The sequence below is a fragment of the Lissotriton vulgaris genome, chromosome 2_1 (assembly GCF_964263255.1).
Source record: "Lissotriton vulgaris chromosome 2_1, aLisVul1.2, whole genome shotgun sequence".
NCBI lineage: Eukaryota > Metazoa > Chordata > Amphibia > Caudata > Salamandridae > Lissotriton > Lissotriton vulgaris.
This window is the reverse complement of record NC_141687.1, coordinates 1,967,555,020-1,967,581,027: the sequence shown is the minus strand read 5'-3', so window position 1 is coordinate 1,967,581,027 and position 26,008 is coordinate 1,967,555,020. Positions and strand designations below refer to the sequence as shown.

General features: G+C 43.3%; 1 protein-coding gene across 1 annotated transcript in view; it reads right to left on the bottom strand.

Moving 5' to 3' along the window:
• Positions 1 to 5,841: 5,841 nt before the first annotated feature.
• GDPGP1 (GDP-D-glucose phosphorylase 1) overlaps positions 5,842 to 26,008 on the bottom strand; it is a 54,870-nt gene continuing 34,703 nt past the window's right edge. The window contains exon 2 of the mRNA XM_086958986.1: positions 5,842 to 7,598. Within this exon, the coding sequence (XP_086815112.1) occupies positions 6,230 to 7,420 (1,191 nt within the window). The 5' untranslated portion in view covers positions 7,421 to 7,598 and the 3' untranslated portion in view covers positions 5,842 to 6,229. The remainder of the gene's footprint in view (positions 7,599 to 26,008) is intronic.

The window sequence follows — 26,008 nt, the reverse complement described above, 5'->3', positions numbered from 1 at the left end:
TACAAACATGAAAATAAAGCCCAAGTCACACCCGATATGCACATTACGAGTTACTCAGTTACGTTCCTGCGAGTGAAACGGACGCCATACTACATAATAACAAGTAGTCCCTAAACATGACATGCCTACATTTGCAGCGTAATGAAACTCTAGTTGGTCGGTGCTGCTTCCAATAAAAACGGAAGTGACGAATTGGAGCAACCAATATGGAGGTCGGAAGTGCCAACTGACACATTAATAACCCAATTGCAAGTAGCAGGCAAGTCGCTATACTGATTACTGGATGTCTCAGAGAGACAGCGCATGCACGCTGCCTTGGCGAGACCTAAAAAAGGAAACGTCTGCTAAAGTAAGGTCTGAAGATGGTTGTGAAAGATACAAGAAGTAATGTTGGTCAACTGTAAATGAGGCCGTGGAGGATGAGTGATTAAAGCCACACAGGTCAATGGTGAGTAGGAATGTGACAGTCACTTTCACGAGAGACACGGGAAGGGTGCGATTGAGTAGTCAGCTGAAAAGGGGCCTGCTGGTACTCTTGTATCAATCACTTCCGCAAAATAAAATGATTTTGTGTTCTTTGGAAAACTAGCTGCTTCTGGTTATAACTTTTGAGCTTCCCTGAGGTACCTGCTACAGCGTTATTGATGTTCTTGTTGTATGTCCATGTGTTTGAGTGTAGTTTTTGTCCATTCATTAAAAAAGGGATGTTACGTCCTGATGGAAGGGTTCCATTACTCAATTGTTATTTTGGAGTTCAAATGTTTGTCTGTGAAATGTATTGAGAGTTGGAATCAGACAGTGAAGGCATGCATTTTCTAGCTGGTCCATGCGTGGAACATTCAGTGTTTTTTTGTGTTACTAATTTCAGGGGCACTTATTATTGTATCTGGTAATACAGAAAAAACAACTTTTGTCGGAGCAGTTTACCATCAAGCAAAGAGGCAGCCATGCTGCTGCTGTGCAGACAACAGATGGCACACTTCTAAGCTGCATGTCTTTTTCTTTGTAGACTTCACACTGCCTCTTTGGCACCCTATAGGCAAACCGGAGTTTAAACAAGGCAAAACTTGAATATTGGCATTAATGTATAGTGTGGATATGTGTGTATGATAAATTCACCAAACTCGCCTGGTGATACCACCTTCATCAGCAAGACTTAGCACCTAGAATTATGTAATCAACTGTGCTGCATGATTGTTCGACAGTGGAGATATATTAACATTACACTGGGTGAATATATTTTTTTTGCAATGAATGTCTACAATAAAATAAATGTATAGACTGTTCTAATGTGTGGCTAGTGAGTGAGGGGTTGGCAGTTCTATACCTATATGTATGTGTGTGTATATATATATATATATATATATATATATATATATACATATACATGCATACACATACATATACATACACTGCACCATTAAAGAAAACATTCAAGATAAATGACTTGTTAGGGCTGTACCCCAGCCTTTTCCGAACTGTGGGTAGCGACCCGAGACTATTTTTGGCTAGTGTGAAAGTCCAAGCAAGAAATAAAGATGTCTTTAAATTCTGTATTTATCTAGTCACATTTGCTGCCACTGAGGTCAAATGTCAGGCAGTGTCTTCTGACAAATTGATGCTTATGTTTTTTAACATGGGGATTGCTCTCACTTTTTTTAGTCAGAGAAGGAAAAGTGAATTTTGTGAAAATCTTGCTCAGTACAGGGAGTGTGAAAGGAAAGGCTGTAGGATGTCATTTTTGTGTCTCACAACAAAATGTTAATGCCTGTAAATTAACTGCACATATTCAGCAGTTAGGAAAGCAAAAATGAAGCACATTTTTTGTAATTCTAAACTGTGATGGAAACAAAGATTTTAATAGGATCAAAACAAATCAAGACAATTTAATTGGTGATACACAAATGATATTCACTGAATCCCGATTTATACACATTGTCATGGGTGCAATATAATTGTATCAGTAAAAGGGTAGGTCTGCGAATTTAGTGGCCATTTCAATGAAAAATGTGCTGTCCATAAATGACAGTGTGCTATCACACTACACGTTTGTTACATTAAAATATTACCCAACTCATGTCCATCAAAACAAGGTGGATCACAAAAGTTTGGCATTGAAAAAATTGGGTTGTGGTTATAAAACGTTTGAGAAGCACTGCTGAACTCATGTTCATGTCTTGCTTATGCTGATTAGCATAATACAGGAATTCTACTGAAAGGTCTTGCTCCTGATCCCAGGGTTAGTGATCATACTACCATATTGGTATTGGGCTTGGTGGGAATGGATAAGGAAGTTTGCAGTACCATATTTCTCACTTACCATATTTACCCATACACAACACAATGTATTTTGTATTTAGCAAACATTGATCAGCCATGGAGATACCTCCGTAGGTCAACTGGTTACTTCTACAAACAATAAGCAGCTTTTACAGCACAGAACGTCCAACAGGGCTGGTAAACGGTTTCCTTCTGTCGAGGGCTATGAACGAGGTTGGAAGTAATAACACCTCCTCAAACAGTATGTGAACCATGGATATGAAAGGTCACACCAACAACCTTACATTTCACTTGAATGGGGAGTTCCAAGTTGAGACATCTAAAGTAAGCTAGTCTCATGTCCGATCACATAGCTATTCTATTGAATTTAAAATGTTTAAACAAAATAGTAAACCAAGAGCACAGTATAGTTTTCGAAGACTTTTCTCAAGGGACGCTTTGCTTGCCAAATTTTGAGGACAACATCCGACTAATGTAAAATCTTGTAAATGCTACAGTATGCCTGGATTGATTTATTGCTTGTACTTCTCGCTTCTAATGTGGAACTACAGAAGGCAGAGTAACTTTGGCGTTGTCACAAATTCTTCTCTCTCCAATATCGTCCTCTTTTTAGATCTTCCTCTCGCTCATCTGCTTATTTTAGCATCCACACTTTCTTTGACATCCACACTTTTTTTGACACCCAAGGGAATTCGAATGAAATAACAAAAAAAGAGAGTGAGGAATTTTCCACAGCGCAGAGGGGGGTACTCCTGGTCCACTTGACCCAAATCTATATAAACAAAGGGAGGAGTATCACCATTGGACCTAACAAGGTCCCAATGGAGTGTAGGGAGAGGGAGAAATCAAAAGAAAATTGTTCTTTTGTATGAAGATCCCTCACTCACCAACCTGGTTGGTGACATGTTTCATCATCGGGGTCCCACCCGGACAGCCGAGTGCTATCCAGGTGTGCTGCGACACCTGACTACAGTGGAGCGGGTAGTTTTTTGAGAGTGTGGTGTGAAAAAGGGAGTTAAAAATTGGCCAAGTATAACTTCATAGAATTATTTTTTATTCTGAAGCTACTGGACAATGATAAAAGCAAAATCTTCGATACTTCCGTTGGTTAGGTTGACCTACAGTATCTATGTGAGTGTGAAAAGGTCAACATGTTTCAACCTGTTGTGGAAATTGCCAGGTTTTCGTCAGGACCAAGCATTAAATTACGCTCGCACAAGGTTACGTGAGAGTTTATAACCACTTTCAAAAATGTATGAAAGTGATGTTTAAAATATATACTCACTGGCGCACTAATATTGATATTGTGTGAGTATGAGTGACACTGCAATGTCATGGCTTTTTGAGCCCTCATAACAGAACCCACAGTCTGGATTCTAATACTCCTGTAAAATATTCAATTACAGGACTGTAATAGATGCATACCTAGAGCACTCTGCTAGCTCGCGCTAGCATTATAGCCACAACCTGTATAGAATGCATTGAATTGGCGCTAAACCACACGCATTAAGGGAAGAGCATGGAACACTTTACCACAGAGAAACCACGTTGCAGGCACGTATTATGTATGCTTGTGATCGTATGTTTCCACAGATTTCTTTTTTCCTTCTCCAAATTTGGATGTAAGGACACCTGACTGTAAGTACGCAGTTAGGTCACTGGGGCCGAGGGTTGGATACACCTTAGCGAGTGTATACCGCCCAGGTCTCCCATCACTTGGCCCTGACGAAAACCTGGCAATTTCCACAACAGGTTGAAACATGTAGACCTTTTCACACTCACATAGATACTGTCGGTCAACCTAACCAACAGAAGTATCGAAAAATTGCTTTTAACATTGTCCAGTAGCTTCAGATCAAAAAATATTTCTATGAAGTTATACTTGGCCAATTTTTAACTCACTTTTTCACACCACACTCACTAAAAACGACCCGCTCCACTGTAGTCAGGTGTCGCAGCACACCCGGATGGCACTCGGCTGTCCGGGTGGGAGACCGATGATGAAGCATGTCACCAACCAGGTTGGTGAGTGAGGGATCTTCATACAAAAGAACAATTTTCTTTTGATTTCGCCCTCTCCCTACACTCCATTAGGACCTTGTTAGGTCCAATGGTGATACTCCTTCCTTTGTTTATATATACCCAAGGGAATTCTGCATAACCCCAGCACTCAATAGGCTCCTCTCACTAATTCTTAATGTGACATTCATCACTTCTAATGCCCTTTACCAAGCAATCTCCCAGGCCCTTTTTTGGTCTCTCTTAAGTTTTCTAATTACATTTTCCAGCACCTGTGGAGAATCTGGTCCTATTGTATCAAACGCATCTGGACTTTGGGGCCACTTTTAAGGCTTCCAGCTCTTTCTACCTCCTAAATGACCTCTGGCAGCAGACCTCTGTAAAACAACCAGGGCAGAACGTTATTTCAAGTGGTACCACAACTTGAATTCAGCTCACTCCAATGTGGGAGTCCCTTTTCCCACAGTGTAGAGGTTAGAAGAGAGGAGTTGTCATCGTCATGGGTCAGTGTTCATCTGCGAACGTAAAACAGAGGTTTGGAGGACCAATTAGGTTAAGGGATGATGTTGACCCTTGACGAATGAGTGAATATAGGTTCCGCTCACCTCTAAATACCCTATGATACATTGAATGCCTGAGGTTTAGAGTGTATAAATTGGCCAATGAACCCTATTTGATTGTAACTTTGGCATGCATAAAAGTATATGGTGTCCAACATATTGTAGTTACTAAGGAAGGGGAATACCCCTGAGAAGAAATGGAGGGTCTCACATTTTGGTCCTGAGTAAAGCCACACAACCCACTGGGCTGGGAGAGGTGGCTGAAACAAGAAGGCCGCCTTTTGATTCTAAGTATCATTCATTTTTCCTTCGAGTATCACCCATGTTTTTAATCTTGACCAGTCACTCTGCAGCATAATACATTGGGAGCACAAGACAATTTTAATCAGATTTCTTTAGGGCCCACCATGAACACCACAGACAAGCACCCTTGATTACAAGGTTGAGCCAACCTGACACAGTAGGTGCCTGGGTGAATACTCGATGATGAAGCATGCCACTAGAGACTTCTAGTGGGCAGAGTCCCTTTTCCTATTAAAAAGACTCCATTGCCTCTTTCTTGAAAAAGCCAACTGTGGTGGTTTTAGAACATGGCAATTATAGACTTGTTTCAGATGTAGCACGGTCAGGTAAGCATGTTCATTTCCCACCTTGGGCTCAAGCAGATTTTGGACCCATAAGGAGGACCGCATCACTGAACGTGTTCATTCTGGATGATATTAGAATGGTGTCAATGCCGCCTCAATCTCTTGCTTGTCTTAACCACAACCTACCATTAAATCCTTACAAAACTTTCAAATGTGCGCCCTATCAATTTCTTGAATGTTCTGCTCCCGTCTTGCAGGGCTGCAAAGACTGTACATGTTGTAGTAAGAAGCTAATACCATTGTGGCTTCCACAATGGTCTTGCTTCATCCAATACATTCACTGCGTGTTCCACATTAAGGCAAAAACAAATCCTCGATCAGCATTGCGTGATGTAAGCTTGGCAGGTGCTAAAAGGGCACAAATCGTTTATTATGATCAAAAAATGTCTATAACATACCATTTACTAAGTTCAAACAGAATGCACAAAGCAAGGCTTTTGATAAATATTTCTAACCACTTGCATATGATAATAAATACTCAAGTAACAGAGACCTCGTTCTTGTGTGTAAACATGTTTGAGATTGACAGTGAAAATCATGAGCGTGCAATTGCATTGAAATGTTGTAATACCTGATGAACACAACTATCCGGGAGCTGGGATTAGTGCAAGCAAAATACCCTGTGCCACTGACTTCATATGCTTTTTCTCTAAAACGATCCTTAGTTGGGAAAAATCAAAAATGGAAAAATGATGGAGAGAAAGTATAAAACAGACTACATAATTATTCTGTTAAAAGATTTACCAGCTCTGATGTGAGCTGCAAAAACTCCTCTTTAGGTAGCAGATACTTTTGGATAATGGTGACTGCAGATGCCTCTGTGATGTTGCTGAAATCCTCCCAGTTTTTAATGGGCAAATGACCAGCCAACTCGCACAGTGCAACGTTAAAAGCAGTTTCTTCTTTGGCCCCAAAGCCTGACTTCCGTGGCCAGATGAAGATCCGGGTTCCAACTTCGGACACCGGATCAACTGGATTTCCAGGTTGACACCCCCGGGTAAGAAAGAGGTTGTGTGCAAAGTTTTGTGCCACTAGATAGTTTGTGATCTTATGGATATTGTTTGCCAGCTCCTCCAAGTCCTTTCCATCTGTGTAAAAGAGGAATCCCGGAGCAGGGAAATCGGAGAGTATGTGAAAGCTCTTTCCAGGACACAATGGTTCAGTACCCGCAGTTTCAATGACGAGTTTGTGGTTCAAATAAAACCCGTGCAAGTGCAGGTGGTTAACAGAGGCAAATCCTCCAAGGCTATTAAATCCAACCCGGAAGCCTCCATGGGCACTGAGGAAAATGGATTCTATCCCAAACTGGATGAGATCTGCTGTTAAAATCTGGGGCAGACAAAGGGTTGGCTCAGGGATGAACAAAACATGTCCGAACTCCAAGGGGCTCACATTGATTACTGCCAGGATGCTAACTGTCTTGTCTTTGTTCGTTGCCACACAGTTCTTTTCGGTGATATTGGAGCTGCTCTGCAAAGAAGGGACGCTTTTTGTTGGATACCTTATATCCAATTTAGATTTCTGGATTTGAAATTCTGCATTTAAACCTTGTTTCTTGTGGACAAACTGTTTTCTTATCTGGAACAAAATTTCTTCCGGTTTGATTTTATTAAAGTTAAATTGTTGTGGGTCAAAGGTCTGTTGCACACTTTGAATGTCCTGAGGTTTCCTCCTCTCCAGTCCTCTCTCGATGTTGAGCTGGGCAACAAACTGGAACACACCAGGGAGGATCCGGGTCTTTAAGTTGCCCAAGTTATAGCGGAACAAACCAAGCTTCATCTTCTCTACCCACCTGGATTGTAGGGCGATGTCAAACCTAGACACATTTTTTTTCTCATTTTCACTGCACTTGCATCCTTCCCAAAGAGGTCCTGTAAGAATTAAGTCTTCATCACAATACAAAAATTCTTCCATTTTAGATTTGTTCAGAATTCACTCCCATTTACATTTCTGATTAAAAACAAATATACTGAATCAGGAGACGGCAGGTCTGAAGCACACCCAGGTCCTTTTTAATGTTAATTGGCAATGACACTGTAGAATATAACTTGATTCTTGGCGTGTACCTTCACCCAGCGTCGGCACTGCTGACCTAGAATACAGCAAACACAGGCAATTACATTATTTAGAATCCTCATCCAACAAGGTTTGCAAGTTGTTTTTATAAAACTATCACAGGTCAATCAATCATGCATTATTCAAGGTTATTCTAGAGCGAGTGCTCACACAAATGGCAATGATCTCACACCATGGAATGATATAAGGGAATGTAAGGTGAAAAGGGTGTTCTATTTCTAAGACTAGAATATTTAAACATGTTAATAACACACACGTTAAGATGAAACCATAGTAAAGGTGAGCTAAGCGTTACTTGCACACACTTAAGGTTTTAACCCATGCCCAGCTTGTTAATATAGAGTTTAATATCAGCCTTCAAGTGAATTTCCAAGCTCTCACAATTTTGGCTGTTATCGGAAGTGACTCGCCCTGGATTACATTGTGATTAAGAGGAGCATTATAAGTCTACATTTAACAATTTACCTCCTAGAATACCACGCACTATAAGATGAAGCGTTATACATATATGTCTAGGTCTGCTATTACCTGCCGATACTCTGTCAGATGGTGGCTTGGGGCAACTAATCAAGCATGTACCTGAAACACCAACTCAGATGATTTGTCTACAATGATTATTCCACTGCTTATATGATATATTTTGTGCACCCTTCACTTTTCACACTCTCAGATTACCGTTGAAAGATCCCACCTAACCTGTGGAACTCAAAGAAAATGCTACCTTGAATTTTTCTTGCCTTAACTATTCGGCCAACTCTTGGCAATGCACAGGAGGCTCGCACCTCAATCACGTCAAGTGCCTTTTGGGTCTCAGACCCTGATGGCGGGACTATTATAAGCCAGAGTTTCTCTTCATAATGGTGTTATATTTTATTTTAGCCCTGATGAAGTCTGATGTTACCCCGACAGCATATAGACGAAACATGTGTTGGCAAGTGGAAAGTCCAAGTATAAGGGCTGAACTGAATAAGTATAAGGGCTGAACTGAATATTGGAATAAAGAACTGTTGGTACCACAATGCCTACATTTTGTGTGTGCTCGGAGACTATTTTAATTCAGTTTTGATGTTTATGTTGTCCAAAAAACACACTTTTACTGAGAAAGTACAAGCCGTACGACACCTACTGGCATACAGGGTCACAGACTTGGTACTTTGACCAGACTACAGCTTGATCAGCACACCCATAGCTCAATTCACAAAGGCCTTCTCCTGGCATACTTGAGTCACCAATTCTGTCCTGCACATGGGCATTGACCTGGTCAGTGCAGCAGCAATTTCCTCACACTTAGCATAAGGATTCCACTCAACAGGGCACCCCACTGGACCGCGCACCCTCCTACACTCTTCTCTTCCTCACAAGGCACACTGATCTTAGCAAGCAGGCAGGTGCTGGTGCTCCAGGGCAGATAGTCTTTGATTCCCTGGGTGATGTCCCCTCACTCAGCAGGGAGTCCTGGTCACTGGCAGAATCTTGCATAGCTTTCCCTCCTAACACATCTAGTCTTGCTGCTAAGCAGATGACAATTTCTGGAGTCTCAAACTCCTCTTCTTATAGTTCATTTCTAGACACCAAATGTGATACAGGTTCTGAGTCTTTGAAGTTTTATGTTGGAGTTTTGCTTCTTTTGATGTGTCCACTCCTCTGCTACCTCTTCCTCTTGAAAGACAGTCCGTCACAACAGGAGTGTCTCCAAAGCTGATTGTCCCACAACACAGGCCAGGGAAGTGGCTAAAGCTCACACCTGGATGTCAGCCACAGTGATATGTGCATACAGCTTTACTCTTTAGGATTCTCTCATCAGCCCCATCTCCTTCCTGAGATATGCCCAAACCCATTCCTTCTTACCTGTCACTGAATCAAAACTCACCCTTTCAAGTGATACAGGGGAAGCCTAGCTCTCACCTACCCCAGCTTAACGTAATGCAGCAATACACAGTTCTGTCTGGGACGGGGGGGGGGGGCCAGAGGGGGGGACGACGACTCTCCCCATGTTTTACCCAGCAGGCATGGGTCTTCCAAAATGAAACCCATGGCCCTCTGTGTATTGTACCGTCCACATACACCCAGTGCACGTATACACCATACATGCACTGAACACTAGAGTACCCTACATGTACCGTCCCAATCACAGACACACATACAGCCACCGCCTGCATTTAACATGCAAGCACTGCCCAGCACAGAATCCTGCATGTACTGTACAATTCATAGGCACTCATACATCCGACATATGCATTTAACATGCACACATTGCACCCATTAGGTATTAAATCACTCACATGAACACATACAACCCGCACCTGCATTCATCCTGCACATACTGCACAGCAGTACATCCTTCAGGTACTGTACTACTCATGGGCACAGATACTATCAGCACATGCATTCACCATGCACGCATTGCTCACTACTGCGGTATCCTTGTATTGTACATTTCCCAAGCACACATAAACCCAGCGCACATACACCCATCATGAAAGACAGGGAAAATTGCATCGGAGGCGGCATAGCTATTATCCACAAGACACATCCACATAAGAGAAACAGACACCTATTCCTACCCCATATTTGACCATACAAGCATAAACTTAAAGACGAAGAACAACAAAACTACGAAATGCCACCTCCTCTATCACTATAAAGGTAAGACACCCTCTTTTGGAGAACACTTATCATAACTCATTATGCACAGATCTCTCAAACAGCAGTAACCTATACCTCAGCAACTTCAACCTTCACTGGAACAATGAAAATGACACCCTCATACTGTCCCTAAACAATCTCCTTCTCAGCAAAACCCTAATCCAGCACTGCAAAGGGCAAACTCATACCAGAGGTGCAGACCTGGATGCAGTCACAGAACACAAGGAAGGAATAAATATCGACAACCTCATTCCAGTCGACTCGTCAGACCACCACATCATTCTGTTTCAAATCAAAAAAGTCAGAGACAGAAAGAAGGCAACAGAGGCCGGCAGAAAGTCTCGAGAGAGCAGAACCCTCCATCCACCACCACTAACAGTTCAGAGTTGAACACAGAAAATATCAAAACCACAGCGTCAAAGAAAAAGCTGTTTTCTTGAGCAGTGAGAAAAACACTGGGTGTGGGCTTCCCACAGTAAGGCCAAGCCTCTTTAGCACTACACAACAACACAAAAGCCAGTACTGTGACTTCTATTTAGCTTCAGTTTCCTACGCGCAAAGAATTAAACTAAGTGCGGATTGACAACAAATTTCACAGATTAAATCACTTTTATTTTTATGAAAGTTTTTTGATAAGTTTGTTGGTTAAAATTCACCAAGGATTCTAAACAATTAGCAAGGACAAACAATACAGGGTACAATATTCATAAAAATGACATTTTCATAAAAATACACATTAGTGAGAAAAACAAACAATCATACGTAGTTGATCAACATTCACATTCAAAACTCACTCTCTCAGACATACCATACATACAAAAGTCAATATTTACAATTTAGAATGTCACAAAGTAAATTTTTGCGGGAAGAACACCATAGAGGTTTATTTTGGATTGGATAACCTATTTTTTGCCGATTTGCAATATACTATTTAGAAATCACAATCTTATGGTGTCGAAAAACGGTCTACGCGTTTCGAACCCGTAACGAGTGGGGGGGGGGTTCTCATCAGGACCTCATAACTTGAATGAGAGTGTGCACTATTAGTGAAGAAACCGGACGTTGACCAAATGATTTCTTTAGAAGCTGTGTACACAAAACATTTTTACATTGAGTTCCAAGACGCAGCTGGTGACAGTATCAAATTACGGCGCTGAAGGGATGCCACGAGTGAATCAAGGACCTTCGTCCAGAACGGCGTTTTGTGCCTCTGTATTGTTTCTGTCCTGTGTCTCGAAGTGTTACTTAGTTTAATTCTTTGCGCGTAGGAAACTGAAGCTAAATAGAAGTCACAGTACTGGCTTTTGTGTTGTTGTGTAGTTTTCTTGAGCAGAGCGCTAGATAAAACTAAAAACTGTCTCAAAGAACTGTTCACCATCATTAAACAACAAACCTCGAAACCAATAAAACCTAATCCCCATGTCGCCAAAGAATACTATGGCAACCTCACCAAATTATTCAAAGATAAAATTTCGAAGATCAAACTGTCACTAGACCACCACACCATGCCATCCTCCAGAAATCCTCTCCTCAGAAGGGACGAACCCAACAATCTGCCGCCCTCTTCAAATTCTTCAAGGTCGGCCCTTCACCTTGAGCACTCCGGATGAGACTCAATTCCGGGACCCTTCCTCATCTCACAAGAGATGGAGGACGTTTAGCACACTTTTGGAGGACAACATCACTAAGATGATTGCGAATACAAGCACTTCTCTCATGTTTCAGATCCTCTTACATACTCCCTGACAAAAAACCTCAACCTTGCCCTAACCCCCGTATGGACCAAAAAGTAATGGGTCGATGCCTGACTGCCTCCAATTTGGGTAAGTCATTTCCTCGCTAAAGAATCCAGGTGCAGACCCAGAGGCTGTCAATAACTTCAGGCCTATCTCCAAACTCTCCTTCATGGCTAAAATACTTGAGGCATGCGTTTTCTCCCAACTCACCCAACACATTGACACCAGCACTCTTCTTGACTCACTCCAATGAGGGTTTGGAAAAGGTAGTAGCACAGAAACACCTACTGAACATAGCGGATTAAATACTCAAGTCACTGGACTCGGACAGATGTTGCCTACTTATCATCCGAGAACTATCAGCAGCTTTCGACACTGTCGATCACAAACTGATCCTAGAAACACTCCAAACTTGGATCGGAATCGATAGCCTGGCTTGAAATGGTTCACCTCCTATCTCCATAAGCATTCCCAGCTAAGAAGAAAAATCAACAACTTCACCTCAGACACGTCCCCCATAACCAGGGGGGACTCCCAAGACGCAGTCCTCTCTCCTACACTTTTCAATATATATATATATATATATATATATATATATATATATATATATATATATATATATATATATATATATATATATATATATATATATATATATAGATATATATATATATATATATATAACTCCTCACCAACATTCTCAAACAAGCAGACATCCTCCATCACCTTTATGTGGACGACGCCCAGATCTACCTAGAACAGCCTGACTAGAAGACATACAGGGCCAGATGTACGACCAAGGAATTTGCGAATCGCAAATTGTGTCACAATAGCGAGTCGCACATTGGTATGTACAACAGTGTCTGCAACACTGATTGCGATTCCCAATGGGGGTCACAAAATGTATGCCTAATGCATATTCATGAGGCACTCGCAATTTGCGACCCAATTGGGAATGGCTGGCCCTTCCAGGTATGGTGGCCTGCTGAGCTCAGGAGACCTTCATGTCTGGGACAGCTTTTCAATAAAGCAGTTTTTTTAATGCAGCCCGGTTTCCGTAAAGGAAAATGAGATGTATTATAAAAGAAAAATGAAACGTTTTGGTTTCATTTTTTTAAGGGCAGGTAGTGGTCCCTGGGACCAAGATTTTCTTCCTATGTTTAAGTATGGCATTTACCGTGCCAAATAAACCACTTTTATTGAACTTGATGGAACATTGGTATTCAACGTAAGAACTGTCCATATGTTTGCATACACTAAGTTTCACAGTATAATTGCCTTAAGCATGGTGTATCAATGCATGCCAGTTTGATGTGCAGTATAAGTGGCTACTGATGCTGTAGTTTGTCATGTTGAAGCAGTACTACAGAGTGAAAAGGATGGTAAACATGGTCACTCAATCAATCAGAAGGTCTTGTATAGCATGACTTGTCACCTCTGGGGGCCCCCAGACGCTGGTGGGCTGTGTGAGCCTCGTCGAAAAGCCAGGTGTTGTGCTGCTTCCTGAAGTCCTTCAGAGAAAGGGTGGTGCAAAGGTAGAAGGGGAGGTCATTCCAGGACCTGGAGGCGAGGTAGTAAAAGGAGCATCCTCCACATTGGATGGTGAATGCGGGGATGAGGCCCAAAGCGAGTGTAGAGGATCGGAGATTCCTAGTCTTTTGGTGGAATGTTAGGCATAGTTGTTGAAGGCGGGTCCAGACTTGTGGAGGGCTTTGTAGGCATGAGTGAAGAGCTTCAAGTGGCATCTTTACTGATGGGGCAGCCAGTGAAGATCTTGGAGGTGGGGGCGGGGGGGGTGTGATGCTGGTCCTTCTGGGGAGGTTGAGAATGAGTCGTGCAGCTGAGTTCTGGATTGTCTGGAGGCAGTTCACAAGTTTTTTGGTGGTTCCGGCATAGACTGTGTTACCGTAGTCGAGTAACTGGGTGACTGTCTTCCTCGAAGAGACGGGGATCCAACTGAAAATCTTGTGGAACATGCAAAGGGTGAGCAAGCAGGAGGAGGTGACCACATTAATCTGTTGCTTCATGGTCAGGTGGGAGTCCAGGATGATCCAGAGGTTGTGTGCTTGGCTGATGGGTGTGGGGCAGGGGCAGAGTGCGGCAGGCCACCATACGTTGTCCCATGGGGAGGGCCTCTTTCCAAAGATGATGGACTCTGTCTTATCCGAGTTGAGTTTAGGTACATTCAATTATAGGTGAATGGTTTGTAGTGAGAAATCATTGAGACAATAATTTGAACTATAATATATAACACGTGTTATAGAAGCTAGGAGTTAGTTTTATTTGCAAATATTATTTTGACAATCTAGATACCTGATTGGAAATAGCAAAGTTTACAAAGTGTATAAGAACAATTAATCGTTTGGAGCACATCACCAGGCTGGTTCTACTCCTGGTTATACACGATAGCAGGAGGTAAGCCAAAAGACATAAATGAGTTGTTTTTTTGTGATATTGCAAATTTTGATGTGAGGTTTAATTGGTCTGAGGCCAACGTTATGCTGATGTGTTTGAAGTTGGCCTTTGTGGAGCCAGCATCCTCTGTAAGGGATAGGACGAGCTGGGTGTCATCGGCGTAGGAGAGGATTTTAAGTCTATGGGAGCGGGAGATGTTTGCCAGAGGAGTCATGTAGGTGTTGAAGAGGGTGGGCCTGAGGGAGGATCCTTGGGGTATGCTGTATAGCATGTCTTTGGGTTCAGAGGAGAAGGGTGTTAAGTAGATCCTCTGGGATTGGCCGTAGAGGAAGGAAGAGATCCAGTTGAGTGCGTTGCCCTGGATGCCGATGTCGAGTGTTAAAAGTGTGGTGGGAGACGGTGTCGAAGGCTGCTGAAAGGTCAAGAAGGATGAGGGCTGCTGTTCTGCCTTGGTCGAGAAGGCGTCTGATGTCATCAGTTGTTGTGATCAGGGCGGTCTCAGTGCTGTGGTTTGGTTGGAAGCCAGATTGGGAAGGGTCGTGAAGGTTGTCGGTCTTTAGGTAGTCCATGAGCTGGCGGTTGATTGCTTTTTCCAAAACTTTGTCGGGGAAGGGGAGGAGCGAGATCGAGCAGTAATCTTTAGAGTTTGCTGGGGTTGACAGAGGATTTCTTCAGTGTGGCTTGACATCTGGGAACTACCAGAAGTTTGATACGGTGGCTGTGGAGATGGATGTATTGAGGAGCTCGATGATGGGCGTGTAATGACTTCTCTTCCTAGTTTGTAGTTGTGATGCGGGCAGGGGTTGGTGGGAGATCCCGAGTGTATGGAGTTCATGATAGAGATGGTGTTACCCGTGGAGAGATGTTTACAGCCGGTGGTCCTGGGGTGGTGGGAGGGGCCGGCAGGGTGCGGAAGTGGTTGATGCTGGTGGATTGGGGTCAAAGTTGCAGTAGATGTTGGCGATTTTGCAGTGAAAGTAGTCTGTCAGGTCGTCGCAGATGGCTTGGGAGGGGCAGATCGTCTTCTCAGTGGAGGAGGGGCGGGAGAATTCTCGGACTATGCTGAACAGTTCCTTGGTGCCGTTGGCACTTTCCTCAATGCGGGTGTAGAGGGTATCTTTCTTGGTCTCTCTGAGATGGTAGTTGTGGAGGAGGGGATCTGGAGGAGTAGAGGTTGGTGGAGGACTTGTTGGAACGCCAATTTCTCTCTAGTTTCTTGCAGTGTCGCTTGAAAATCAGTAGCTTCGGGGTGAACCAGCTGGCCTGTTTGGAGTTTGTTGTTTAGGGTGTTCTTCAGCGGGCAATGGTGTCGGCAGCCGAGGAGATCCAGTTGGAGAAGTTCTTGTAGTCATGTTCGAAAGAGTCCGAGGGGGCAGGTCGTGTTACTTTTAGGGCGGTGGTTCAGAGTGGTTCTGTGGCCTTGCCCCAATTTCAGCTAGGGTGGGTCGTGTGTCTCGTAGAAGGATCTTATGGACTGTCGATAGTGAAGTGAATGATGCTGTGGTCTGTCCAGGTCAATTTAGTGGTGTGGGAGAATTTAGCTCAGTCGAAGGTGGAGAAGGTGGGGTGAAGGGTGTGACCGACTGTGCGTTGGGTTGGTGACCAGTTGAGGAAGGCCAACAATACTCTTATTTTCGAGGAGTGTGGTGGAGTTGGAGTCATTGCGGTCTTCTAGGAAGAAGTTCAAGTCGCCAGGAAGAAACAGTGGTTGGAGTCGATGGCCAGGGGAGTATGAAGTGCGGTGGAGTTGCAAAAACTGGGGTGGCGCCGGAAGGTCTGTAGGCAAGGATTTCTCGGATGGTGGTGTTGACGTTGCGTTTGATCTAGAAGTTGAGGTGTTCCATGATGTGTGTCATGTCATCGGCGGTGCAGTTGAGGGAGTCCTTGTGGATGATGGTGATGCCTTTGCCGGGTCTGTCAGGGCTGTAGTGGTGGATCATCGAGTATCCGGGGGGAGTTGTGGTGGTGATGTCCGGTGCTGGGGCAGGGGTGAGACAGATTTCTGTTATGAACATGACATCGGGGCGAGGGAGGTTAAGGTGCCCCAGATTTACGTTGTGTGCTTGCAGAGTGATCTGATGTTGCGCAGAGTGCACTGGAGTGGAGGAATGTGGCTAGGGGTCTGCTGGGTGGTGGTCGTGGGGATACTCACTTAGCAGGTGAAGCAGCAGTGGCTGCAGGTGAAGGGTTCTCTAGTGGAGCGTGGTGAGGCGATGTGGCAGTTTGTGTCAGGGGGATTGAGTACGAGCTTGCGGATTTCATCAGAGGAGTATCGGCGGGCTGAAGATTATGGGGTTCTGGCGCTCGGCGCTGACCAGGCACTGACGGGCACAGGCAGGCTTTCTTTTGGTGAGCCAATGGGGCGTCCATGCTGTGACCTGTATTAAGTAGCCCTGGGTGGTGGGCGGGTCAGTCCGGGTGGCGGGAGGGCAGGTGGGAGTGAGGAACGGAAATGAGCTGGTTGGCCGCAGAGAGGGGATGCGGACGAAGGTGTCTCTTTTCTTCTGAGTATTTTTATAGCACATGCATTTACATTTGCTTGCAATATTTTTTTAATTAACCACTGCGTCAGCTTGCCAAGGCCAGAACTTAGATTTTACTATGTTCTTGTCTTTGTAATATAATGCACTTATTGTTTTCGGATTACATCAACTTTTCTGCTAAATGTTTGTGTGGTTAAAACAGTTTGTGAATTGCAACGTAATGTGCATTTTAGGGAAAAGTGGTCAACGTTTTTAAATAAAAAAATATATAACGTTTCCACATTTAGAAATTATGCCTGTGTTGACGATGTACTTAAACTGTATTGAACATGTGAAGAAAATTATTTTAGTGGTATATTATTTCTAATGACATATGCATTAAACATATAAAGACAGTGTACTAAACTGCAAATGGAAGGGAAAAACCAACAATGACATATCAGTGACAGCAAAGGCGAAAAGGACAGACAAGAGAGCCAAGAGAAACTAAACAGTGTACTGTATGCATAAAAATTAATTTGCTGAAGACAAACTTAAAACGTGTCTTTTGAGAAATATGTATAACTGAACCCTGGATGAGTTTCGCAGATTCTGCACAAAAAGAGGCTTGGAAATTAATCTCAATAAAACAAAATACATGGTATTTAATCCTTGCCGATCTATGCAATCAAACCCTATACTTAATGGCATCCCTCTAGAAAGGGTGCATATTTTCAATTATTTAGGAATGCCTCTTGATGAGTGTATGGATTGGAGGCACCAGGTCACTAGACGAAAATTTAAATTAGGCCATCAGATAGGGGGTCTATTGAAGTTACACATAGCGTCCTTTAGCACAGTTTCTCACCAGTAATACAGATATACCACCAAGCACTGGGGGTAGCTCTTTATTAGACAGAGATATGAGGATATAAAAAGACTAAAGAACTTGAGTTGGAGAAAAATCATTTTCTGAAGACAATAACGAGTTTCCCACTAAGTACCCCACTGATTCCTCTAAGACTTGACACTGGGCTGAAACCAATTTCAGACCAAATAGAATTCAGTCCCTTATTGTTCTGGAGAAGGCTCTGGGCCACCCCAGAGCGGTCCTTATATTGCAATGGTCTAGTGGAAATCCTTAAAAACCTGTGTTCTGCTTGATTCCATTGGATTAAACACATAAGAGAAAGTCTCAAGCGGATCGGTCTTGTGGACCTCTGGAGTGATCCAGAGTTCATGCTCATGAACAAGTACACTGGACCTGAAAATTAAACACAGGTCTTATAAGCTGTCTAATCTTTTGGCGTCTAACACACACAGTACTTTATCCTGTTACTTTTTCCAGCACAAAGATTCTTATTTAATTGAAGCATTTCTGGATACTGTTGAACCTAGGATGGCCAAAAAGCTGTATGTACAATTCAGGTTCTGTACATTGTCTCTTCGTGCATTTATATCAGGTTGGTCAGGAGCAGATAACCCCAAGGATCAGAGCTGCCCTAATTGCGAGCATAACAGAGAATCTCTCATGAGTTCCTGGTTTTTAAGAAGACGCAATATCCCAACATAATTGGGGCTAGCTTTATAAGTGGTGAATTTCTGTTATCTAGACTATAGTTGTTTTTAGCTAATAAAGGTTTAAACTTTTGATTGTTTGTCTGTAAAGTTATTTATGTATTTCTTTTATGTTATCCAATCCAAAATAACCGAAATAAAGAGTAATATGATGATGATGATGATATATATATATATATATATATATATATATATATATATATATATATATACATATATATATATATATATATAACTGAATCCGTGAAAGTTGAACTGTCTCAGACAAAGAACGGTCTGGGCTCCTCACATGAAAATGTTACCAAGCAGGGACCAGAAGTTGCATCAGAAAGGCACTCTACTTAAACATGTTTATCTTGAATTAGGCCTGATAAGGAGTGTGAAGCAACTATAAATCAGGAGAGAGCGGTCTTGCTATTGTTTAATACAATAGCGGAGGGCCTTAGTCTGGTTAAATTAATGTTCCATTCAGCTTTGAAGGCAAGGGTGATAATTGCTTTGTTTTCTTCAGCATTTCACTTTTAAATGCACGCTCTCAGACTCTTTGTGTACGGAAGGAAGCATGTGCACAGGCGTACAAGTGTGCACCTGACAGGGACATATCTCAGAACCCCTTTCACAAGGCCATGGAGCATGCAGGCGCTTGGTGGTTGATGCTTCTTACACCTAATGTCCTGGGGCCCGACCTACTATGGATCCTGAGCAACTGGGCCAAGTATCTCGTCTGCACTTGACTCTCAGTGGTAGTTGTAGTTGAGCAGTTAAAGTTCTCTCCGGAGGAGTGTAGAAATATACTGGTCAGTGACCACAACACATAATTCAAAGGTCACACAGTACGTACAATAAATCAATGTCCAGTCAAATGCTTGCTTTTATATAAACAAAAGTAGTATTTTATTTGTAAATCTAACATTCAAAGGGATATGACATTCAGAAGCAACAACACAATCCCCCATGAAGTCGAGGCTCTAGTAGTCATCAGGCAAATCCCAGTCCCACCCTCCTTCATGTAACGTGTTCAGGATGATTCCCCATTCACTGCACGCTGTTAAGTTATACTCACGAGTTCCCCTTTGACTCTTCAAAATTTCTGTCAAAAGTGCCAATGGTGCAGTATCACAGTTTAAAGCAAACTCCCGGGGTGTGCAGGCCAAGCTCAAGCCTTACCCACTCCTGCAGCACACAAGCGTTCAGCGTTACATTGGATGAATTGAGCGTGGCCACTCAGGAGTTCAGGTCCTGCTTGGAGAAGTCAGGCTATTCATGGTACACGCAGCAGCATCCGGAGGGCACAGGCTCACGCTCTGGAGTGGCACAGCCAGTTCTACTTAAAGATCGGAGCAGCTTCCAGCTCGTGAAGACATAGTAAGTCAATTGTGCCCGGGCAGGAGGAAGTCACACCTTCGGCTCTTGACTGGATCCTGGAAGGCAAGTCGTCCTACTAAACGTCCTCCTGGTCCTCAGAGAACAGTAAGACCTGCTGGTTGCAGCCTCACACTGGTCCTGGGCCACGGCCCAAAGCCTTTGGTGATTTGGTATTGGCAGACTCTCCTGGCACACAGAGTTACAGTGGGACCTCCGGACGCTACGTAGAGTCCTCCAGTGAAATCACCTCCACCATGACGCCCCCTCCTGCATGCAGAGTTGCCACTACGGTGTTCACGAGTTCACAATAACTTAAACGGTGGCCCCTCTGGAATACAGAGTCATTGCAACGAGACCATCAGGGCTTGGCGCCCTGAGCACAGCAGCCAATGCTTAACTCAGTATATGGCCGCCCTCTCCTGGCATATATGGAGTCCTCACTGTAGGTCTCCACACTGGAGCCTGCTCCTTCCTACAGCACATTGATCTTTTCAAGCAGGCAGGTGCTGGTGCTCCATGCTCCAGGGCATGGTTATCTTGATTTCCCCGACTGATGTTCCTTCACCCAGTAGGGAGAATAGCGGGCCTTGACCCCCAGTCCTGGTAATAGGCAGAAGTATTGCAGAGCTTCCCCATCTCATGCAGCTCATCTGGCTGCTTGGCAGATGCCAATGTTTGGGGTCTCAACCTTCCCTTCTTATAGTTCATTTCCAGATATCAAAATTGTAATTTAGGGTCTGAGTTTTTGAGGTTTTATGTGGGGGTTCTGCTTCTTTTGTTGTGGACACTTCTTCTCTTCTTTCCACATGAAAGACTGTCTGTCACAGCAGGTAAGACCCAGAAGCAGATAGTCCAAAACCACACTTTCTGGGAGTGACCAGGGTTCACACCTGGATGTCAGCCACAGTGATATGTGCAATCAAAAGATTAGTCCCAAACTCCCAGCCCTACTCTTTTTGATTCCCTTATCAGCCCAAGCTCTCTTCCTGAAATGTGTACAGGCCCCTTCCGTGTGATCCACCGCTAAATCATAGAGCAGTCTTTTAAAGTGTAGGGGGAATATCTTTCGTTGTCCCTCTAATGTTTTTCCCACCCAGCTCAAAGGAATGCAGCAATACAGAAATCAGTATGGGGGATTGCTCTTTGGTAGTGGGGACAGCGGGCATTGCACATAGGTAAAACGGCCGCATTAAGTCCAGCAAAACTAATACGTTTTAGCTGAGACAAACCTACCCCCTGCCCTACAATGTCCTTAGACACCAAATAGTAGTCTTTTACTTTTGGTCTCGCCTAGTTTGGCTAGAGCCCACACCAGTTGCAGATTTTTGCTTATCTGGCACCAAGAATTTAGGATTGGATACACCTTTTAGGGGGTGTAGACCGCCCATTTTCTTGCACTTTGGTCCTGAAGAAAACCTTTTAAATCATACACATAGGTTGAAACATGTAGACCATCCACACAGATACTCTTGGTCATATTTACCCACGAAGTATCTTCACCCCCTTTTAATATTGTCCAGTTGCTTACAAATAAATTGTTTTCTGTTAAGTTAAACCAGGACAATTTTTAACATTTTTTCTGCACTTATCACTCACAACAACCAGCTCCACTGTAGTTCAGGTGTCGCAGCACACCTTGATGGCACTCGGTCATCAGGGTGGACCCCAATGATGAAGCATGTCACCACCAGGCTGGTGAGTGAGGGTTTTTTTTACAAAAGGAGAAATTTTCCTGTTTCCAAACAAATATCCCATTCAGAATCTATGATTCTCAACGGTGACACTCCTTTTGTTACTCATATGGATTGCTCTCCTCCTCATGTCTTCACCAGGCAGGCCTGGGCCTCCTAAATTGGAACCCAGGGCCCCCCATGTAATTTACCATTGCTGGTACACTTAGTGTACATTCACAGAACACTTACTGTCCAGCACTTCAAGCATTGTACCCTTACATGTACACATGCATTCATCGCACACACACTCATTTGGGCGCGCTGTTTAACTCTGAAGCTTTTCTAGATTTAACCAGGGTGTGCTATTAACAAACACACACACTGCCAGCACACGCACTCGTGTGAGCTTCACCACACTTCACCCTTCATGTACTGTACTTCACACAAGCACTCTTACTCCCAAGCTCGTGCTCTCATTGCGCATGGACTGCACAGCACTACATATCGTGTCATCTTTAGCTCAGAGTTATGCATACACAAAGCACATGCACTAATCTCACATTTACCACAAAGTCTTGCTCTATCCCTGTACTGTACCCTTATCATTCACACACAAATACAGAGCAAAGTCACTACCACTGTGCTGTGTAGCATGCCACATCTACCTGATGCAGGCTACAGGTGAGTTAAGCACACATCAGTGGAACTTTTAAAAGGTGAGTGAGTCTGTAGGCCTCTCTCCAGTGACAGGGTAAAAAGGTCTTGTTCACTCCTACTGATCTCTACACGGTATGCTGTCACCACCACGCTTGTGCTGCTTACCTCCTGGTAAAGGCGGTAGGCTTCCACCACTAAGAGGGTAGCGCTTTGGGCGCCCGTGCTGATTCAACAAGACCGCAATCCATGAGAAAGGCCTATGTCATGGCGCACACGCATGATCCTTGTTCGCCTATGAAAGCGGTTCCCAAGCTGTGCGCCGCGACAGCCCAGTGCACTGTCAAAAGGATCTAGGGGTGATGCTAACAGATTCGCCACAAGCACTCAGTTTGGGAACCACTGTATGATCGGATGCCAGTGTACTGGTATTTGTTGCATATATGTCAGTTTTGTGAGTCAAGGTTCTATGTGCCAAATAGTTCAATAATTTTCCCCCTCAATTTCACTTCCACTAATTGCTGTAATGTCTGAGACCCATAACCAGTTTGTTTCAGTGTTATCACCCTCCCGTAGCACGTTTTATCGTGCGTGTCTCTGCAGCACGCCATTATTGTGGTATCTGCACGTTATAGTGTTGACCATAGTAGGTTAGCATCGGTTAGTCATTCCTCGGGTGTAACATCAGTTTTGAGATCATTTGAGTAGCTGCATAGAAGCTTCTCAGAAAGTTTCATTAAAAAAAGCTTTCACTTTATCAATAGCCTGCCTCTGTCTAATTACTGTATGCATATGTGGGCCCGGCCCTTGAGAAATGATATTTGGTTTAGGACTTGAAATTAAATCTGTGTGGCACCGCTCTGAAGTGTTGGCTTTTAATAGTTTAACTTCTTTAAATATTATTCTGCTTCGGTTTGAAAGATGACATGCTAGAACTAGCTTGACATCAAAGGCATTTTTTGCTGTATAAACTAACAGCACAAAAACTCGATTTTAATGACTATGTGCTGTTGCAGCATGAACAGAAGGACAAAGCATTAATTACCACCTGAAGTGCATAGACTCTGTTCTAAGTGCTATATGTTAAGCGTACACAGCAGCATACTGTGCGAGTTGCTATGGCAATGCGCAAGCTGAAAAGCTGAGTAGTGACTTTATTTTCTTACTTTAACTGACCTGAAAATGCATTTTTTTTAATCAACTTTATTTAGTATACAGGATATATTTTCTTTTATTTATTTAACCAACGTGACTGCGGAGACATGAGGTATGGGACAAAGCAGTCATTGCAAGAGCAGGCAGCAACCAGGGAGGGGCAAAGAGTGAGACAGCAATAAAGTATTCTCAAGAGCATGGGATTTGAACACAGATAAGGCTTGATGGGGGTGTGGAGAAGGAGAAACAACATGCAAGGCGTATTTCTGTAAATAAACAGACCCCCACGCAGGTGAACGTTAGTCTGCTTCCCAGTGCCTTATGGACCACTTCGTAGCACTTTTGTGGAAACAATGAGTGTATGCTTGCATAAAGAATTTTATTTTATGAAAACATGTCAGCTGGTGACCAAAAAGCTGTTAAAAGATAGATTAGAAAAAGGCAAGCGACACGACACCAGTGGAGTAACGAAACTTGAGGGGGCCCCCTGCAAAGCACATGGAGGCCCACCCCGGCGGCCCAGTCCACCACCTACCACGGGTCAAAATTCAGGACAGGAGGTCAAAATTCAGGACATAACTTCGGGACAAAAGGTAAGTTTTACAGACACATCAGAGGAGGACATGCAATAGTATATCAGTAAGCCCATCCATTTCCAAACATATTCAATCATTTGCAAACCTATCCATCATGTATCCTTCCCATCATTTCAATCAACTATCCCTCTGTTGTATGTCGATTCAGATTCCAAATGAATTCCCCGATTTGTGCCCTTATATAGGTACAATTCACATTGCCCTTATATAGGCAAAGAAATCCAGTCCTTATTTAGGAACAGCCCATGCTACCCAAATACAGGCATGGCTACTTCCATCTGTTCATCTACGTCAAAACAATTTCTTTGAAAACCAGACTCTTAAGCAGAAGGGACTTCCCCTAGCCTGGATATTGATTTCTCCAAGAAACTCATTATTATGCATGAACTACTATTCCTTAGGGGTTCATCCAGGACGTTCATATGCCCGACTTTTACGTCAATACAGTTATTCCTACACACCTTCAAGGTATAAATATACCTTCACTTGCTATAGCATCACACGGTGTGGTTCGGTGCATTTCGACTACCTACTTGCACGACGCAGCTCGCTACAGCAAGTGCCGAAGGAAGCCAACTCCCCAGCTTACGCACTGACCAGAAGCTGTCATCCTCCTGCCGAGAATCCAGCTCCAGTGTTTCTGACTCCCCTTGTGAGGTGTTGGGAAATCGAGTCCTGTGAAAGCGATACCAACCTCTCTCATTCTAAGGTATGGAGCTGATTAGAACCTAGAGAAACCTTTGGCAATTCTTGGCAAAACTAAACCTATGCTAAAAGACAAACACCTACTTCTTCCCTGGTACTAGACCTAGGTTAAGTACATTGAGGTAGGCGCATTTTAGAACCACCAGTTGAGTATTTTAGTCTGTGTTATTTATGTATGTATTTTTACATGTCATAGCAACAGACAATGCTATTACAGTATTATTTGATATTACTGTTCTCGCTGTGCACATTATACTTTGCATTCTGTCTAACGATTGTAGCAGTTCATATCTCTTACAGGAGAAATAAGACTGTTCAATAAACCCCTTTTTATTGAAACGCCCGTCTCTCTATTTCTATGCAACTATGTAGAAACAAAGCATGCACGATTGGCTGAGTGAACTAGTTATCTATTGTTTCCACAACTCTGAAGATAGGCTTCGATTCTAGGGGAAACAAAGTTGTCATGTTTATGCGGTTGTCAGAAACGAATCCCTTCTTGTTTATTTGAGAAAGTTTCTAGTGACCTCTGAGATAGCTGGCACACACACACACACTTAAGTTTAGTATACTCGATAGAGACATATTGACCTCAGTCCTATGTCAAATCTATAGTGTATATTATTCTAATGCGCAGAGCCTACTGGGAATATAGGAACTACACTACACCTCCATCCACCCTTTCACTCATCCATCCATTATCCATCCATCCATCCATCCATCCTTCACCGTATCCATCTGTACACTCATCAATCCACTCTTCCACCCATAAATCCATTCATTCATCCAGACAGCCATTTACCCTTTCACCCATCCAGCCACCCTTTCACTTACTCATACATCCACCCAGTCCCTCATACTTCCACCCATTCACCCTTTCAGTCATCCATCCTCCCTTTCTATCTCCATCGACCCTTTCACTTAGCCATCCTTCCTTCCACCCATCCACCCACCATCTACTCATCCACTCATGAATCCATCCACTGACCCTATCACTCATCCATCCTCTCTCATCCATCTATATTCACTCCTTCACTCATCTATGCATCCTTTTGTCCTTCTAGCCTCCCTTTCACTCTCATCCATCCATCGATCGATCCATCCATCCATCCTTTCACTTATCAATTTATCATTCCATCAGTTCACTCACCCATTCGCTCATCATCCACCCTTTCACTCATCCATCCATCCTTTCACTCATCCAAAGTTTCAAAAACCTTTATTGAGATATTGTACGGTACATCAGTGTAATAGAAGCCATAGATCAAATGATACAGTATTTAACAAATGTATAAAACCTTCCCGTATCATATGTCTAGAAGTATTTCCCCCCCCCCCCAAAAACCTTTTAACGCAGGTTTAAAGATCATGAAATACAGTCCAGTTTGTAACAGTACATTCTACCAGCATATTAAACAAGTAGCAGCACACTGCAATATAC